A 20,009-nucleotide genomic window follows, 5' to 3' on the forward strand; every position below is an offset into this window, starting at 1 on the left:
TTTTCGGGGAAATTTTCTGTATATTTGCTGCTGTCCCCGGGGGGGCCACTTACATTGACGATTGGATACCATGCGCGACCAAAAAAACACGTAAAAAGGATGTCCTTTTCACGATAGGGCACGTTACGTACGTAACGTGATAAGGGTGTCAAAAACACAAAAATAATGAAAAAAGGGTGTCTATTTCGCTAGTAAAATTACGTGTTTAGGGTTGAATTTGCGGGAATGATAAAACAAAATTAAAATGTTTTATAAAGGATGTCCATTTTGCCCCAACACTTCGTGTTTAGAGTCCGATTTGCGCGAGGTGTAGAAGATGGGGTCGTACTAAACCAAATAAGGTAAAGCCGACGACCGAAGGACCCGTAACAATAAAACATTCCTGTACTTGTTTAGGGGATCATATCAAGGATTATTTGCCAAGAGTATCGTTTTGTTTCCAATACTTGTTAAGGGTATGGTTTCACACGCCATTACGTGTTAAGGGGTGCATTTTCAGAATATGGAAATTACGTGTTTTAGGGTGCTTTTCGAGACCCCATGGTCGCGCATGGTATCCACTCGTGAATGGAAGTGGCCTCCCGGGCTGCTGTCTCATCGTCATCATGGAGTTGATCCGTTTCCAGTCTCGTGCTGGAGGAGAATCTAGGAGGAGCAGGACAGACAGGAGGATAGATGAAAGCTGGAGGGTGGAGGTCTGGCTGCCAGGGGTGCCCATGGACCTACTACTAGAGATCGAGGCTGAAGAAAACAACACTAGTACTGAGGGACTCCATGACTGAATACTAGACTTTTATGCAGTATTGTAGTTTGTAGCATCGTAGTTAAGTTTACGTTTTTAATCGAGTTTCTTTTTATCCACGTTTGATTGTCTTTGTATTTTGTTTCTTTTGTTAAACACTGTTTGTCGGTGTGGGACTACACTGAGATGAATGTATTGGTACTTTATTTTTTAATTTCTATAATATGTTCTCATAATGTCAACACAATTTCTCAGTATGTTAGTCTTCCAGCGATAAAGCGTTTGAAATATTTCCGTTCGCCTATTTTGTACTATCATAACTCTGTAGCAACCTTTCAAGCCGAATTATGTCAACCTAGTAACAATTTTCGTTATCTTTTGTTATTATCTGGGGATGTGGAAACAAATCCTGGTCCAAATTATAAATTTCCATGTAGAAAATGTCAAAAGCCTGTGAAGAAAAACCAAACTGGCCTCCTGTGTTCTACTTGTAATAAGTGGCACCATTCCAAATGTGAAGGCATAAGTGACCAGGAATACACAAGATTATATTTCAGCCCTAATGAATGTTGGGCTTGCTTAACATGCTCTCTACCGCCTTTTTGTGATTCCTTATTCTTGCACCCCATTCAAACAATTGTTGGTCATACCGAACCGCCTTTGCCTCCCACTGAACATGTAAATAATACCCCATCTTCTGATAAAACAACAGTGTATGAGTCCTTTGAAGAAAAGTTTGAAACAAAAGGGTTGCATTTCATTCATTTAAACGTGAGATCAATATTGAATAAAATATCCGAATTTCGGCTTCTTTTTTCTAAACGTAAAATAGCTATTATTGCCATCACTGAAACATGGTTAAACTCATCTGTAAATGATGAAGAAGTATGCATAGATGGATACTGTATATTACGTAAAGATCGTGAATGTGGGCTATGTGGTGGTGTTTGTCTGTACATAAGAAACGACATTGCATTTAATACAAGAGAAGACTTGACTTCAAGAAATATTGAATCATTGTGGATCAATATTCTATTGCCTCGGACAAAGCCCATTACACTGGGTGCTCTTTACAGACCCCCTAAAGATAATAATTTCATTGAATCACTCTCTGACACTATAGAAAAATTTAAAAAAGATGAGGAGATTATAGTCTTAGGGGACATGAATATTTGCCTTTCGAAAAAGTCTCCTTTATCCCAGAAATATGAGAATATACTTAATCTAAGTGGTTTGAGCCAACTTGTAAAGCTGCCCACACGTACAACTCAGACATCTTCCTCCCTGATAGATCACATATTATCTAATAAAGTAGAGCATATTAGTCAAAGTGGTGTTATTGACCTAGGTATAAGTGATCATTTATTAATTTATTGTTCAAGAAAGATTGTTAGGCCCGTATTTGGGCACCACAGAACTGTATCCATCAGGAGATTAAAAGGTTATAATGTAGACGATTTCAACTTAAATTTATCCCGATCAGACTGGTCCAAGGTAACTGAATGTAACGATGTAAATATGGCTTGGGCAAATTTTAAATCTATGTTCTTATCAATTATAGATATGAGCGCACCTCTGAAAGAGGTAAGAATTAAGCAATCAACTGAAAAATGGATGAACCATGAAATTATTGTTTTAATTAAAGAGAGAAATGTAGCTTATAAAAGTATGAAAAGGAATACTGGCAATTTAGACCTTGAAAGAAAATATAAAGTTTTAAGGAATTTAGTTCAAAGAAAGGTAAGAAGTGCCAAAAACGAATACTTTCAAGAACAAATCGAAGAAAACAAACATGACTCTAGAAAATTGTGGAAGAATTTGAAAGGTTTAGGTCTAAAAAGTAAAAGGAAATCTGATCAAAAAACGGTTATTAACGTGCAAGGTGAATTAAGTCATGATAAGGCTAAAATTGCAAATGAGTTTAATCGTTACTTTACGACTGTGGCCGACAAGCTAGTTTGTAAATTACCAGTAAATACAAACAAATTTCATGCAGAAAGTGACCAATTTCAAAAGTTTTATGAAGAAAAGGGTATTTCAAAAAGTAGTTTTCGTTTTTCCCCTGTTACAGAAAAATTTGTTTTAGATGAACTAAATAGGTTGAAAATATCAAAAAGTACTGGTCTAGATATGATACCTGCAAGATTTCTAAAAGATGGGGAAGGAAATTTGTACAAACCTTTGAATTATGTTATCAATTTATCTCTTATGTCTTCTACCTTTCCTGATGATATGAAATTTGCAAAAGTTACCCCACTACATAAAAAGAAAGATAAAACTGACGTTAGTAATTATAGGCCTATAAGTGTATTAAGTGTAGTGTCGAAAATCTTGGAAAAATCTGTTCATGCTCAAGTGGAGAAATACTTTCAAGAAACCAAGCTAATATATAAATTTCAGTCCGGCTTTCGTAACGGATATTCCACTGAAACTTGTTTAATACATTTAACATATTTTATCAGGAACGAAATTTCACATGGGCGCATGGTTGGAATGGTTCTCCTAGACTTACAAAAAGCCTTTGATACTGTAAATCATAACATACTTTTGAAGAAATTAGAAGTGATGGGTTTAGACTCTGCAAGTGTGAAATGGTTTAGATCATATTTATCTAACCGTCATCAGGTAGTTACCATGCAGACGGTTATTTCTGACTCACTGCCTATTAAATGCGGAGTCCCTCAAGGAAGCATTTTAGGCCCCATTCTTTTTATGTCATACATCAATGATATGTGTACTTGTATTAACGAATCTAAATTAATTTTATATGCTGATGATAGTGTCTTGCTATATTCGGATACAAATCCCAAGATAATTGATAAAAAACTCAGTGCAGATTTGGCAAATTGCATTGAATGGATGTCTGACAACAAGCTTAGTTTACACGTTGGGAAAACAGAAAGCATTATATTTTGTTCGAAACGAAAGTTAAGATATACAAACGATTTCAAGGTTTCATACAATAATCAGGTAATTGACAGAAAAGATTCAGTGAAATATTTAGGAATTAATTTGACAAGTAACCTATCATGGACGGGTTTGGTAGACTCAATCGTCAAAAAGGCAAATTCGCGCTTGAAATTTTTGTATAGATATCAAACCTGTTTGAATATGAAGTCTAGACGTATTTTATGCTTTGCTTTAATACAATGTCTATTCGACTATGCTAATGCGGCTTGGTACGGTAGTCTGGGTGTTACGGATAAGAAAAAGCTAAGAATAATTCAAAATAAAATTGTGAGATACATAAATGTTTTAGGACCAAGAGCACATGTCGGATGTAATGAACTTGAAAAAGGCAGGATTACTTCATGTAGATCACAGATCACAACAATTAGTACTACACCACGTGCACAAAATATTCTATTCGGATACATTAGATCATTATATAGCAAATAATTTCACCCGTGTATCAAATATCCATAGGTACGGTACTCGAAATAGTAATTTCAATTTTGTGTTACCAAAACGTGAAGGACATATAGGGAACACTTTTTATTTTAATGGCATCCAATCTTGGAATGCTCTTCCTAATAAAGTAAAAGCAGTTAAAATATTTTCTCAATCTAAGAGTGCATTAAAGAAGCACCTAAAACTGGAAGCTACTCGAGAGCACTATTAACATTAAAATCAAACATTTTGTACAGTTGGTTTCTAGTATTGTAGATAACGTATACATTAGGGTATGTTAAAATATAATCTTGTTTCACATATTAGGAAAATTGTTGTTTGCTTCAGATGTTTGCATATTGTTTGACTGATGGATATGTATGTATGTGTTTTTTAAACCATATTCCAGTACTTGTTGTAGTTTATACTTTTTGTTACAATATGTTAATATTTTATACTAACTATAGGACCCCATTGGAAATAAGCCTTTCGGCTTTCATGGGCTATCCTGTCAAGGTATTCTTCAATTTCATTGTAACCTTTTGTGATATTCTTGACGAATAAAATCAATCAATCAATTTGATAATTCATGAAATTTGTTCTAACAATTTAAATTGATGATGAATGACCATTACTTCATCACAACACCCTCGGTTTGCAAGTTCGCAGGGACTCGCCTCTCAAAAACTGAAAGAAACCAAAAGGCTAATTCTTGCCCACCCTAATTTTCATACCCTTTGTTTAAGTGGGTATAGTGCTCACTCAAGCATGAATATGACTTTATTGGCTTTCCATATATATAAGTCTATCTCCCCAAAGTGATATACTTTTATTTGGCAGCCATTTCAAAAGTGTATAGTTTTTTTGGGGGACGCACTGTATATATATATATATATATATATACACACACAGTAATGTACATGTATACTTTAAGGAGATTTTACTCTTAAAATAATATCATTTCTACCTTGGAGTACATCTTCAACATCAATTTGGAATATTTACTTTCAAGACATTAGCAATATGAAAAATGCATATTGTATTCCAATTTTTATTCCACAAATAAGAAGCATCTACACTGATGTGTGCGTGATATCTTTTTTAAAGGACAAGTCTACCCCAACAAAAAGTTTATTTCTAGCATTAATGTTGGTGTGATTTCTCTATTGGCTAAATCCCATATTTTTAGGTGGATTTGACCTTTAGCAGTATATTCACGCAATTGTTTGTCTTGTGTATGTAAAATTAAGAAGAAAAGTCCGTTGAAAAATAAAGCTGAATCACATCACTGCTATACCTGCTTCTACTACTTCGAAACTGACTTTGAAGCAAAATAAATAAATCAAATGTCTGAAAACACATTTCTGACACTTGTAAAGACTGCATTTATTTTTTACGTGACCAACTGCGGAAGAAAACGTTCTATCATGGTTCAATAAGTCAGATTGAATGATCGATGAACATGATCACGATGATGAACAATATATATTACTGTCCTTAAGAATAAAAGCTGTTTACTAGCATGACTAGTGGAGAGTTACGTTAAGCAATAATGGGTACACAAAAATTGTAATGTATTACATTTTGAGATATTTTTATTTTAAATATTAAATCAGCATGCATATAGGCTGCCAAAAATGTGACCCAATGATCACTGCCCTGTATAACACAAAAGTCTACACATTAGAGTATTGTAGAGAATAGAGTCAAATCATTCTATATGTTACTTCTATCATGGGGCAGGGGGCGATCGCCATGAAAATATTGGAGATGCGGCAAAATAAAAAATAGGAATCAATTTCAAAACATCTGAAAGCGCTATAAAACCATCAAACCGGAATAAAAATACTATACATACAAGATATGCAGGGGAACCGTTTTGTAAGTGGGTGAGGGGGAAGCCTGAAGCCCACCGCACCCATGCATCCCCTTTTCCGCGGCCCTTGATATGTAATTGGTGAGTGATGGGCGACTTAAGGTGGTATTTTAATTAATTTTTCTTAAGAAAAATAGTTGTAATTCATATGCAGAAGTAGTTTAGATACATGATATTGACCATAGACTATCGAAACTTATGGAGGTTAACAGACTTTCTCCGATGACATTTTCTCAGGCAAAATGATAAATTTAAATGAATGGTAAATAAAGCAAATTACATTTTCGCAATCATCATGATTGATTTGAATGCAGTTAAAATACAACCAACAACGAAAAACACTGCCCATATCCTGTACATGATTGCATATTCATAAATTTGAATTCCTAAACGTTCGCAAAGAGGATTTCAGTGCGAATTCGAAAACACTTGAGCTGTTTGAATTGGATCGGTCTTTTTACATGTTTCAGTATAAGTTACCCATGACATCGTAGGCCAATGAAATTAAATTAAATTAAGTATTTGACTTTTTGAACGTTGATATTGTAGGTCATTTAATTCGTTCCATCATTAAATCGGATGAAATTTCAACTAAATTGGAAGGGAAAACCTGTATCAAAAATCTTGAACATATACAATTTTAAATTTTTCGCTGTGCTTTACATGCCAAATTCTGCATTAAAATATTTTTCAAATATTTAGAACACTGCTTTTACCTCTTCTTACTTTCCATAACATAGATCGACATTTCTGACTCTAAACTATTATGACTTAATTGAGTTTAGCGTCAGTCAAAGAGTATTTAGCGACAGGGCCATTTTCTATTTAATGAAAACAAAACTATCAAAGAATGACAAAAAAATCGGAGCGCTTTTGACAAAACAGTCAGGTTTAGAGTTAAAACTTCAAATCTATTATGTGTATGGCATTATTGTTATATTCGTGGGTGGCAACATATACAGGGAGGTTAATAAAAAAATGGTAGGCAGTCTACTATACAGTGCGTATTAAAAAAACGGGACAATTTTTAAAAGTCTATTAAAATTTATTTCAAATTATGATATCTATAATTTGATGTAAATAGATGCTCTGAAATCTCATCTTTGACATGCCATTTAAAAAAAGTAATTTTGTTCATGCTTGAGTGAACACATGACGTTTTTGTCGGGGGTGCAAAAAGAGGCTTGCGCCAGAATGGCAGAATATAAGTAATATGATGATCAGACTTCTTGCTAATGAGTTCCTCTTAACCTTTTCATTATCTGTGCCATAATTTTCTCATTATGCTGTCAAATTGCATTTACAAATTTATTTATTTACCCGAGCAAGAAGATTTGCATTAATAATTGGGAAAACTTGTAATTATTCAAATCCTTTTATTATGTGAAACAAATTATGTTTTGGTACCTTTAAAAGACATAAATCCATTTTCAAGGGCTATTGATTCCTTGAACAAGTTTGAATATGCTTGACAGGACAAACAGGAAGGGATTCATGTCTTTCAATGGCAATGGTGTATTGAGTCAATTTTGAAGGAGCTAGATGTGGCAGATCGGGGGAAATGTATTAAAACGTTGTAAGCGAGCGAAGCGCGCACGCAAATATTCCCACTTTTTATTACAATATCAAATTTTGTGATAGATTTTGACATAATATTCAGAAAATAATATATTTTACTTTCTATCTTTCCTTTTATTTCCTTTCCACTTTTTGGTCATTATTTTTTTTTAATTGAGCAGGAGGGGAGCATCCCCGAGCCCCCGCCCATCTATATGGCACTGTTCAAAGGCACCATAATCTTTGTAGCACACAATGAAAGGATTCGAAAAAAAATACATGCTCTTCCATACTTCGGTAAATAAAAATTATTTTTGCTTGAAGAAGGAATATTCAAAGCTAAAGAGAACATATGAAAAAGAAACAACAACAGGACAATTTAAGCAAATAAATAGATGTGAAAATTATTTTTGACCGCATAATTTGAAAATTATGGCAAAGATAATGAAAAGGTTAAGGGGAAATCTACTGATTAGCAATAAGTCCGATCATCATATTTCTCATTTTATTACAATAATAATAATATAGAGTATTTCTAAAGCGCCAAATCCACATTGATATGTGCTCAAGGCGCTAAAATATACTTGGTATATTATTATTACACCGGCTGTAGCTGAGCGGCCATATAGGCGCTAAAGCATTCAAGGAAATTATGCCAATTTGGCGCAAGCCTCCTTTATAACCCCAGACAAAAACATTCCGTGTTCGCTCAAGCATGAACGAAACTACATTTTTTTAAATGACATTTGAAAGATAAGACTTCAGAGCACCTATTAGCACCAAAATATAGACATCATAATTTTAAAACAAAAATTGTATAGACTTCAAATCTGTCCCGTTTTTTTTATACGCACTGTATTGTAGGAGATCTTTGAATTCATATACCCGCGCTTTAATTGAGCACTATTGTATGATGTATTCAGATGGGGGGGGGGGGTGTTGCCAGGGAGCGTTTAGCGACCGAGCGAGAATATTTTCGAATTCAAGAACTTTGAATCTAGAGGACGTCAGGACATGAATGATATACTGGATTAATCTATACATATAGGGCCTACATATTTTATCTTTGTCGTCGACTTTTTTTTTGGGGGGGGGAGCTTCAGTCCCCAACCCCCCTAAAAAAATGTTATTTCCGTAACGCTGGAACTACCATGATTAAAGGAAAAATTAGTAGTTAGAATTTCCTATTATACTGTATATTACAAAATAAGAAGTATGGATATATGGTATCATCAGGACACGCATAGAACTGTCTCTTCAAAATATTGCAAAACTTTAAAATTCATTATTCTTCATCCGATTTAGATAAACTTTTAAGAATCTTGCTTCTCTGATTTTCTCTCATAGATCTTTGATATCTATCGTATTATTTTCAGCCTGGAGCACCCATCTAATTGTCGGTAAATAAGTAGACATTTTTGGTAGGTAGATTGTAGAGCTGCCACTTGTAATAATAAGTGCCCATTTCTATATATTTCTACAGAGCCTTATAAGGCGTGTGGTTAGACACCGAGGTATAAAGACAGCGGGTACAATTGCGTTTAACGATGTTGTTCATGAGTTATCAGAGCATCTCCATATTTCGATTTGGACACCAGCTTACAGAGAGCTCACGAATGATGTCCGAAAACATGTAACTAATCAGAAGTATACTACGAACAGAAAGGGAGAAAGGTGGGTATTTCAAATTATCAATTGTTTTGGTAAACTGTTTTGTGAAATAAGCGAAAATTTGAAATATGATAATTCGCTTTTTATGAAATTTGCAGTATTATACGCCAATTTGATTTTTCTTTATGAATTGAGGTTTATAGTCAACTTTATTCCAGCTGGACTTGCCATTTTAATTAATATTACTCGTTGTTACTGTGTAGTCTTGTCAAGGGTAATTTAATAATTATACACGGGGTTTAGTTCATGCAACTGCTTGAGGGGAGTGAATCCTACCAAGTACCAATTAAACAGATCATTTATTGTTAAGAATTTATACGCATTCCAACAGTCAATACTCAATTTGTGAATAATTTGGAAACATATCCACTTGAAAATGTTATTTCAAACATAAAGTTGAATACACTTATATACAGTGCGTCCAAGAAAACCGGGATTCCCATGTTTTGTTTTTCTTCAGAGGGAAATGAATTATGATGTTTTATCTGCATCATCATACAATCAAATTATTTCTCTTTTTTATACCTAATATGATAAGAACACTTCACGCATTAATGAGCAAGACGAGTTTGAAATTTTAATGTCAAAATCAGGTTGCGCAGAAATGTTGAACAAGAATGGTTCTTGATACGACGACCATGCTTTTTCGACGAGTGGCTCATGTATTTTTGTTTGGAAAAGTTTCTATCACTGATCCCTGAAATGAGAGTGTATTGGGATTTATTATAGAGCGGTTTCCGCGCAAATCGTTTCTGACATGCCTCAATAATCATTGTAAGTTATCTGCCATGCGCAAACGATTTGCTAAGAAGTTGGTCTCATATTGCAGATGACATTCCACTCTTACCATTTAATATCAAATCCATAGTACAAACATCAATTGTGAAATCTGTCTCTGAAAACTGGTTTCCTTTTTGTGGGACGCACTGTACATATATTACACAAATAAGGACTTTAATGAGTGCAATTGATAAGATACTTCATGAGGTAAAATATGAAATGATCCATTTAACGACAGAGTTGCCACATGTTGTTTGCATTTATCTAATTTCCTTCAATGTAATGTCCGATTTCTGATGAATGTTGTGCATGTATTCAGGCTTGTTTTAGCTGGGATCTAACTTTGGCACGCAGCTTCTCACTAGCTGTTCATTTAACTCATCTGCACCAAAAAATATATAATAAATAAAAAGGTTGGAAATTTGCCTGCGGTTAATTGAACTCGGTCTCGCATCTTTGCGTCCCGCCTCCGTGGTCTATAGGTTCGATTACCGGTGGAGGCATTTTTGTTCAACCTCTCATGATTCAGAATAGATGACAGCTTTAGGGGACCTTGAGTGAAGCTACTTTTTTCAATTTGTATATTAAGTCTATTATGCAAGATAACAAATAAAAGATGTCTTTTTCCCCCTTCGATTATTACGCAGAACCAAAAGACCGTTGTCAGAGGAGCACCAGCCCCGGGATTCATATCCTAGGAATTATCATCATGATCATGGAGCTTCAAACAGAAACTCAACCCAATCTTCACCAACATGGGACGGATCAATGAATCAATCCGCTCGAGCTCCCTTCACATCGGCCTCCCCTTTCTCCCCCTCGTCATTTACCTGGTCCGGCGATCACTTCACATACAACCATATATCTTCTAACCTCGCCCAACCACGCAATCCATCCACAACCTCAACACCGGTAAAGTCCAGATTCGCCCCACATCGCACCCCCTACACATCCGTCTCATCAACCACTTCATTCACCCATGCCCCACCACTCGCACGCACTCCTTCCACACCCACCACAGCACGCAGTTCATTCACCCATACGTCATCACACACTTCCTCCACACCCGCCGCAACACGCAGTACATTCACGCATACCTCACCACGCACACGCACTCATTCCACACCCGCGACATCACGCAGTAAGTTCACTCATACCTCACCACGCACACCCGTACGCACTCCATCCACACCCGTCCTATCTACCAGTATATTCACCCATACCTCACCGCGCTCACGCACTACTTCCACACCCGCCGCAACGCGCAGAACATTCACGCATACTTCACCACGCACACACACTCCTTCCACAATCGCGACATCACGCAATACATTCACCCATGCCTCACCACTCTCACGCACTCCTTCCACACCCGTCGCAACGCGCAGTACATTCACGCATACCTCACCACGCACACGCACTCCTTCCACATCCGCCATATCACGCAGTGCACTCACCCATACCTCACCACGCTCACGCACTCCTTCCACACCCGTCCTATCTACCAGTATATTCACCCATACCTCACCACGCTCACGCACTACTTCCACACCCGCCATATCACCAACTAACCTCACCAGGCACCCCGTCTTCGGACCCACCAACATCTCCTCTCCTCCCAGCCTCCCGCTTTTGGGTATACACTGAGGAAGACATGACCCCCCAAAATAAATTTGAAGAAAAGGGAGGGAAGCGCATCCGCTTCCCCAAAAAACGTCTAGACCTATGAAAAGATAGTATCCCACATAATTTTAATCAAGAAATATCACATCGGTCCGTAACAGAAAGGTTAGCGATTAATCCTACACTCGATTTACAAGATTGAATGTGTACATTGTAGTCAATGCAATCAATCGTAGAAAACTGTTCTACGATCATTGCTAAGCTTTGTGTTGCGGGCCCCTGATCATAAAACCCTACCCACATGATCCAATAGCTCCATGCTCAGATCATGTTAAAAATTAAATTGTCAAGCATGTGGTAAATGATTAGTTTGTGTATACACCAAGAGAATATCACTGCATATCAAGTTGTTTTCTTTTTTAATGATTGCATAGTATACTGTAATTTCGGTTTATGCTGTTCTCGGGTTTTCTTACTTCTCTCTTTTTAATTTATTTTCTTGTTGCTGTTATTGGACATGTGTAATTATGTATGACATGTCGGGTAAATAATGATATCATTTAGTTTTGTTTTTAAAGATTTAGAAAAATGTACCTTGAACTAAATGAGAATATTTCATATAGTAACTTTTGTGTCAATTGCGTATGACAAGCTTTTGCTTTAAAAGACAATTCTTTCCCAGCCCCCAAAAATTATGTTAATGAATTGAAAAATAATGTCAAGCAATATAGGATTAAAATGAAAAAGGTTATGGACTTTTATCTTCTTGCATATTTGTTGATAATGGTTTGCACGTTAAGATCAGAATAATAATTAAGGAAATCGGTGAGATCACACACTCTCTTTTGTATTTCATTTAAGTATATATGTACTTGTCATATATTTCAGATTTCATAATTAGGAAACATATTATATGGCACATAATACGCACCGTATATTATTCAAGGAGAAAATTAAGATATTCCACATATCTCACAATAAAATAAACAAAATGAATATTGTGACTTGCTGATGTCATTGGTTTCACATTTGCATACTGACCTGGACGTGCATATGAATGTCTATTTGTTCATAGGTGAGATTTCAAAGCGTCAACATTTTCGCATTTTACATCCGATTTCGATTAAATTTGCATAATTTTTCTCTTATTCATTCAGAACAACAACTTTTTGTTAAGGCTAAGTTCGGTCCAATGAAAAATAGATTTAAAAAAAAATTGCTGGGTCAAGCGATGACAACTCCATAAAAATAATACGTAATTATACTTTATTAACTGTGTTCACACGCTGCATCGGCTCACGGTGCAGACCCGCTAGCGGATGCAGACTCGGCTGGTGGATTATCTTGCGTCGCGTTTATATACACGCTGAACAAAATAACATTTCCATTCTGCTATATAAATGTGTTTATTAATTTAATGAGTTTTATTCCGGGGTTCTCATTTTTTCAAGCAATCTGCTTATAATGACAATCCTTCTCCTGCAAACTGTAAATGTTATATTTTTTTTATTTTTGGTAGTAGATCATATTTGTTTAGAATGACTTTTATTTAGTTTTTTATGATTCATATCAAAATCAATTACCAACACATTATGTTTGCTAAGTAATGAAAATTGAGATGTATACGACTGTTATTGATGCAGAAAAAAAATAATTAATCAAATCAAACGTTTTCTTATGAAAAGAGCACAGAGCTGATATATGTAATGTCGGGTAGTGATTAAAAGTATTGTACTTAATAGGACTGGTCAAACCAAACAAAAAGCTGATTTGAATGGATAACACACATTGGCTATTCCTTTGGTATTCTTATCCGAAAACTAAAAATTTAATCATATAGGTTGGTTGGTTGCTACGAATGGCCATTGCACATTTACGATCAGTGATTGTTTCACAGTGAGAACAAATGAAAGGGGAAGTTCAAACCGAAGAAAAGTTTGTTGTAAAGATAGCATAAAAGTCATAATGACTATTGGTGAAGGTTTGAGGGAAATCTGTTAACGATTAAGAAGTTTATTACAATTGTACGTTCTTTATTCTACGAAAACGTTAAACGAAAAGGTGCCCCACATGTTATCTAATATCTAATGCATGAATTTCATTTTTTTAATGTATCCTGATGGCATATTTTTGTTTTCTTTTCATGATTGTGAAATAATTTGTCTATTGATATACAAAAGGTGCACTGAAAACCATTTTTAATTTTCTGAGAAAATGACATTCATTGATTTTTTACCATTCGCTTGCCGGAATGCTGCTCGCACATGACGTCAAATCGAATGACTAAAATTCTAATAACATTTTTTGATACTTTGATGGATTTGTCTACGAAAAATCAGCAACATTTTGTATTCTTTTTTTGTTGTTGATATTCTAACAATATTGTTTGTCTGGTTGAACTTCCCCTTTGAATTAATCCATATTTCATGTTACAAAATGCCAAGCAAATAATGAGTGACGTCACTGGCCAGGATGTGAAAGTAAAATAAGATTTGAAATTTCATAAATGTCTCACTTTATACCTGATTGAAATTTTCAGAATTATGCCTCTATGATTTGTTCTCTGAATAGTTTTTTTTTTGATAATGTTAGGGTGGGCTTGTTAAGAAGAGCTGACAGCTTTTAGACCACAAGACCACTGATTCCCTTTATATTCCACATGCATGTACATGTGATTTAAACAGGTACAGAACAAAAATGCCAATCAGGAAAGAAAATGTAAATCTTTGTATTTTTTTACAATTTATTTTTAACTTTTCATTGTTCATGATATTCATATTTTTTGTTCATGATTTTTTGTTATAAAGAAAGACCAAACGCAAATGATATTGTAATGAATGAAAGATCGATTATTAAAACCAACTTTGTATATATTTTGAATATGCCAAGCTCGTAGACCTTTACTGTACCGTGTATAAGTCCATGATTATGATGATTGTGCCATGAAGATTCGTGATCCTATGGACCGAACATTTAAATTTCCAATTGGTGGCATCAATTTTATTGTTCTCCCGGGAAACTCTCATTTCCATGCATGGTTTATCGATGTTGGAGAGCGTTTGACGGTTGTCGGAAGTGGTAGTTTTGGTAGTGTGTGTGCGAGTGTTTGTTGGGGGTCTTGTTGTGTGTTCATCATTTTTTAGTTTAAACCTGGTTGGTGTTTATAAAGCTGTTCGTAGGTTAAAGGGATGGTCCGGGCTGAAAATATTTATATCTAAATAAATAAAGTTAAATTCATAAAGCAAAATGCTGAAAAATTTTCATCAAAATCGGATAACAAATAACGAAGTTATTGAAGCACTTATATGCACATGTGGGCTGATGACGTCACATCCCCACTTTCCTTTTTCTTATCGTAAAATACATGAAATCATAAATGTTTCATTTTTTCATTCATGTGCCAATGATGTGTCTCCATTATGATGAATTAAGTTGTGGCAATAAATAACTGATGCACTTAATCAGTTGTCAATCCAATTATTTTAGTTCTTGGTAGGAAAACATTGACTAAACCTAATTTGATATGATAAAATACAAAAAAAAACAAATGGGGATGTGACATCATCAGCCCACCTAATGAATATTCATAAAGACATGCCTACCGAAATAATGCAAATCTTTAAAATTCAATAACTTCGTTATTTGTTATCCGATTGTTGATCAAATCTTCAGCATTTTGCTTTGTGAATTTTACTATTACTCAAAGAACGATTGACACTGTCGCCAGTCGTCATGGTAGTATTTCAAGTTAGCTTTAGCCTAGAATCTATCCGTGATCTGCCTCCTCTGCAGCCCAGTACCCCCATTGATCGCAATATCCCCTCTTTTGGGGGATGTGTAAGAGTGGATATCGCTATCAATGGGAATAGCGCGCCTGCAGAGGAGGAAGAGGAGAGAAATAATACCCCTTTCATATTGCGCCTTTCACCGGCGAACTTCACCGGCGAAGTTCGCCAGCGAAGGGGAAAGTGTCCAGTATGAAAGGTACACAGGAGAACTTCACCGGTGAAGTTCGCCGGTGAACTTCTCCACCTCTAGAGGTGGAGAACTTCGCCGGCGAAACTGTTTCACCGGTGAAGTTCGCCGGTGAAAAGGCCAGTATGAAAGCAAACCGGAGAACTTCTCCTCTTTAATGACGTCAGAGGTCAATTTTTTTCTCTCCCAAAGTCCCCTGCACCGAGATTCCGCGCGCGATAGTTGCAAGCTCAGCTGAATGCTATGGCCAAGTAGATTCCCTCGAACATTTTTTTTTTTTACTAACAATATTTATTAAAAAGCACTTTTTACATGTATAAAATGCGCTAAGATATAAAAACAAGGTGATATTGTTTGTTTTTATCGTAATACTTCCAAAATATGTTGTAATTAATTTTTTTGATACCTTTTTGTAATAGGTTAGAAGTAATGTTTACAATTTTCTTTCGTTTGTTCTGCAATCGCCCGTTGACCTTTCGCCGGGGAAGAAATGTCAGTGCGAAAGGGTACATTTTTTTCTTCGCCGGGGAAGTGAGGAATGCGAGGCGGAGAAGTTCGCCGGTGAAGTTCACCGGTGAAAAATGAAGAGGGTAATATGAAAGGGGTATTACACACCAAAGGATAGAATCTAGACTAAGTTAGCTTACGAACAGCTTCATGATGACCGGCCCAACGGGTGCAGATCGCACCCATGGCCTCAATTAGTATAGAGAGAGGGAGAGAGAAAGAGAGAGGAGGGGGGGGGGGAGAAAAGAAAAAAAGAACGAAAGGGGGATGGTTATACATCTGGCCCATATGGGGCCTGTCTCACCCAACCCCTCCAAATATTATACAGATATTGCCTACCTAGAGTTTGAATATAACATTTCCTCTCCCCGACGGAGTTATATTTTTCCCAAGGGATTATATTTTGCCCGAAGCGCGCAGCGCTGAGGGAAAATATTCTCCCGAGGGAAAAATATAGCTTCGGAGGGGAGATGAAATGTAATTTATTAAAACGACAGACCAGGCAATATCTGTTATATTATATAGTCTATATGGATTCGCCATCAGAGATTGCCTTCATCATCTGGCCCCAACCCGAAATTCTTGCTACAGCTCTGATCCGTCTACGTCATAATAGAAAAAAATTGGAAAATACATCAAGCGCGTTCTTCATGCAATCGACGCATTAACACTAGCGCGTACATCAAATAAACTACATGATTACGCAACTTGTAAGCAGCGAGTGACGTCACCTTAGTGAATATAACGCCGCAATTGAAAATACGACGCAGTTATATTCACTGAGGTGACGTCAAAACATCGAATATACAAAATGCGATCCTCGCAGCTATGATCACGTGATGGCGTATTGACCTATCACTGATTCGAACCTACATAATCTATGTAATATATGTATATAATATACGTAAAAATGACAGACATTAGCCCGTTGCATATTATAGCATGCGGGTGCCTCGCTATCACATATGATATTTTGCCAAAAAACTGTAATTGTTTGTTTCATTCTTCATCTCGCCTATTCTTTCAAATCGTTTTCGGGGCAATGAACTATTACATTTCACTGAATATCTAAAATTCCTGGCCTTACGCATTTTGAGTTTGCGTTTGTCAAAAGATTATAAAAATGCCAAAATTCGCGGATACCCAATTCGTTTCCCATCGTTCCTCATAAAAGAACCCATACAATTATCGGGGTAAAAGATTTAGGAACAAATCACTCTTGGATGGTTAGACGTCACGTTGTTAGTCTTAACTTGCTTAGAGTAAGCCCAGTCAGTATTACACAAAGCTAATTCCATGTGTTCAGGGAGGAATTAATAATTGTTTCACTTGACGATGAGAAAATTAGAAAATTTCATATAATAAAATACAAAATAAATGCTGAGTGGATGCCATCATCAGTCTCTATTTGCATACCAACCAGGATGTGCATATAACTGTTTTGTGAAATTATAAAGCGAAACTTTAAAATGTCATAACTTTCTTATTTTACATCCGATTTTGATGAAATTTTCAGTGTTATGCTTGTTGGATTTTTCTGTTTTTATTCAAATTAACTTTTTGTTGGGATGGACTTGTCCTTAAAAGTAATATGTTACTAACAATGTGACATTATTGACTAGTTTTCGGTGCAAACCCTTAAACATTATGATTACAAATTAGCAAAGCGTAGATATGTTCAATTCAATTAATCATAACACATAATGACCTAAAGGGCTTATTAGGGAAGCATGCCTACTCATTGACTTAAAAGGAAGTGATAAGATTATCTTTACCTAGGGTTTTATTAAATATCTGATCTCATAAAGCAGTCGCCAGTTGACTGATGTCGCTATTTATGGATCCTACTGGTATTTAAGGGGAATCAAACCAAAATAAATATAGGTGAAAGTTGAACATGTTGAATAGCGGACGAACTGCTTCTCCAACTCCTTTCAAACGTTCACCGTTCTGTTTAATTTATTTTCTCCTTTCTACCGCGACATTTTATGACCAAGGCTGGATTCCCCTTTAGTGTCCATATTCATGGGGATATAGATCCTCCATAATAGAAGTGTTGGTATACATGCATGTAATAAGCAAACTCAAATGGACTACGCCCCCACGTACAAATCATTTGGCCTATATTCATCCTCAGTTCTACTCCATCTCATTACTTAATACTCGTAATATTAGTGCAACGTGTATGTTAAATCATTATTAATAAAAAAAAATATAAAAAAACCTGTGCAGATCATAAGTATGTTTGATATTAGACATTCTTCAAACAGTCTCTTTTATTGAAACAATGTCCTAAAATTAAGGGCATTTATCGATCGAATCTTGCGATGTATACTCAGGTATAACCACCAAGAATTACCCTACGCTTTTAACAATATATTTCTAGAAAATGTATCACCTGACAAGAACTCGTAAAACACTTTCACATGCTCTTTACACTCACTACCCCCCCCCCCCCATATTCCCTTCCTATCAGTAAAAGAGAGATCTTTTAAGTATGACTTGTGCGATTGTGCCTCCTTGATTAGGCATATTTCATAATTGCTGTCTGATTATTCTGATGTATCATATTATCTCTTTAGTGGAGCCCCCACCCCATTTATCCATGACCAGACATTTACTATCTGCTTACAGTCTATTTAGGTTCCTTTCATATTCGCGTTCAGTTCGAGGGATTGGTGTTCTAAAAGTCAGTTTATTTCTTAGCTGTTTTTATATTGCTCTCATTTTGAACGCTTTCATTCCCTTTTGAAAATGGTGATATAAGATTATTGTATTTGGTTTGCTTTGCTATAACCCGATGATTTGCATCTGTACTCTCATTCATTTTGTTGATTTTGTTTAAAATTGATTTGTATGTTCGAAATGCAAAATAAAATGAAAAGGTGAAAGTAGGAATTATTATTCTTTAGGATGTTGTCTGGGAGAATGTTGTCTCGTTTAAAAGTTTCATTTTTCATATCTATTCTTCACGTTTCAACTTAAAGGAGAATGAAACCCTTGAAACCAGCTGAATCCATATCAAAGAGAAAAATCAAAGAAACGTATTGTTGAAAGTTTGAGGAAGATTGAATGAATAAGAAAGTTATGAGCATTTGAATATTGAGATCACTAATGCCATGTAGATCCTCCAATTGGCAATGCGACCAAGATCTGTGATGTCACACACGTACAACTCCCTCATTACTTTAGTACTTATTTCACTTATATTCTCACTTTTATAGAGTCTATCACAAGGTGAGGTGTTCTCTTTATGAGAGGACAAGTACAGAGGTTTCACAACATTATATCATTGATGAATCGTTTGTCATATGATTAGAATGAGCAAAAAGAGATGTTTTGGGGTATATTTTCAGTGTCCAAAAGGGGAGAGTTGTTCATCTGTGACATCATAGATCTTGGTCGCATTGCCAATGGGAGGATCTCCATAGCATTAGTGATCTCGACATTCAAATGCTCATAACTCTTCTATTGCTAGTCCTATTTTACTCAAACTGTTGTTGATCTTATTCTTTGATTTTTCTGCTTTCACAAAAGCTAAATTGCTCCAAGAGTTTCATTCTCCTTTAATTCGCTGCGAATGGTGAGTGTTCAGCCATTGCGATGAATGCAGTCTGCACATTAGAAACAAAAACAAAACCATTACATTGGGTTAACTTTGCATTCTATCTATTTTTTCCAATATACAGCAACTGAAGAAAAACCATCTGTAACGTTGCTTTTAACCCGTTATTGCCATTACGCTTTCTACAGGGATCTGTGAAAAATAGCACAGAACAGTACTGTTATCGAAACAATAAGTAACGTCAAGTATCGTCCCAAGTCCCTCATCATTTTGCAAGGATTACAAACGTGACATACACTCATTATGTCACAATGTATTGTGAC

The 20,009-nt window shown here is 35.7% G+C and overlaps 1 protein-coding gene across 1 annotated transcript; it reads left to right on the forward strand.

The window, feature by feature from the left end:
• The first annotated feature begins 605 nt into the window (after positions 1 to 605).
• Positions 606 to 14,519, forward strand: LOC135155436 (mucin-2-like). Its single transcript, XM_064104390.1, has 4 exons — positions 606 to 759; positions 2,304 to 2,326; positions 9,049 to 9,239; positions 10,664 to 14,519. The coding sequence occupies exons 1-4, from the start codon at positions 606 to 608 to the stop codon at positions 11,661 to 11,663; spliced, it is 1,368 nt and encodes a 455-aa protein (XP_063960460.1). The 3' UTR covers positions 11,664 to 14,519.
• Positions 14,520 to 20,009: the final 5,490 nt, after the last annotated feature.

Source organism: Lytechinus pictus, chromosome 9 (assembly GCF_037042905.1).
Source record: "Lytechinus pictus isolate F3 Inbred chromosome 9, Lp3.0, whole genome shotgun sequence".
In the NCBI taxonomy this organism is placed as follows: domain Eukaryota; kingdom Metazoa; phylum Echinodermata; class Echinoidea; order Temnopleuroida; family Toxopneustidae; genus Lytechinus; species Lytechinus pictus.

What these genes read in the sequence shown, in the direction of transcription:
- LOC135155436 (XM_064104390.1), top strand. Translation starts at nt 606, where the DNA reads ATGGAGTTGATCCGTTTCCAGTCTCGTGCTGGAGGAGAATCTAGGAGG. An exon ending in TGAGCGCACCTCTGAAAGAG is followed by an intron (nt 2,327 to 9,048) that starts GTAAGAATTAAG and finishes ATATTTCTACAG; the next exon opens with AGCCTTATAAGGCGTGTGGT. An exon ending in ACGAACAGAAAGGGAGAAAG is followed by an intron (nt 9,240 to 10,663) that starts GTGGGTATTTCA and finishes ATTATTACGCAG; the next exon opens with AACCAAAAGACCGTTGTCAG.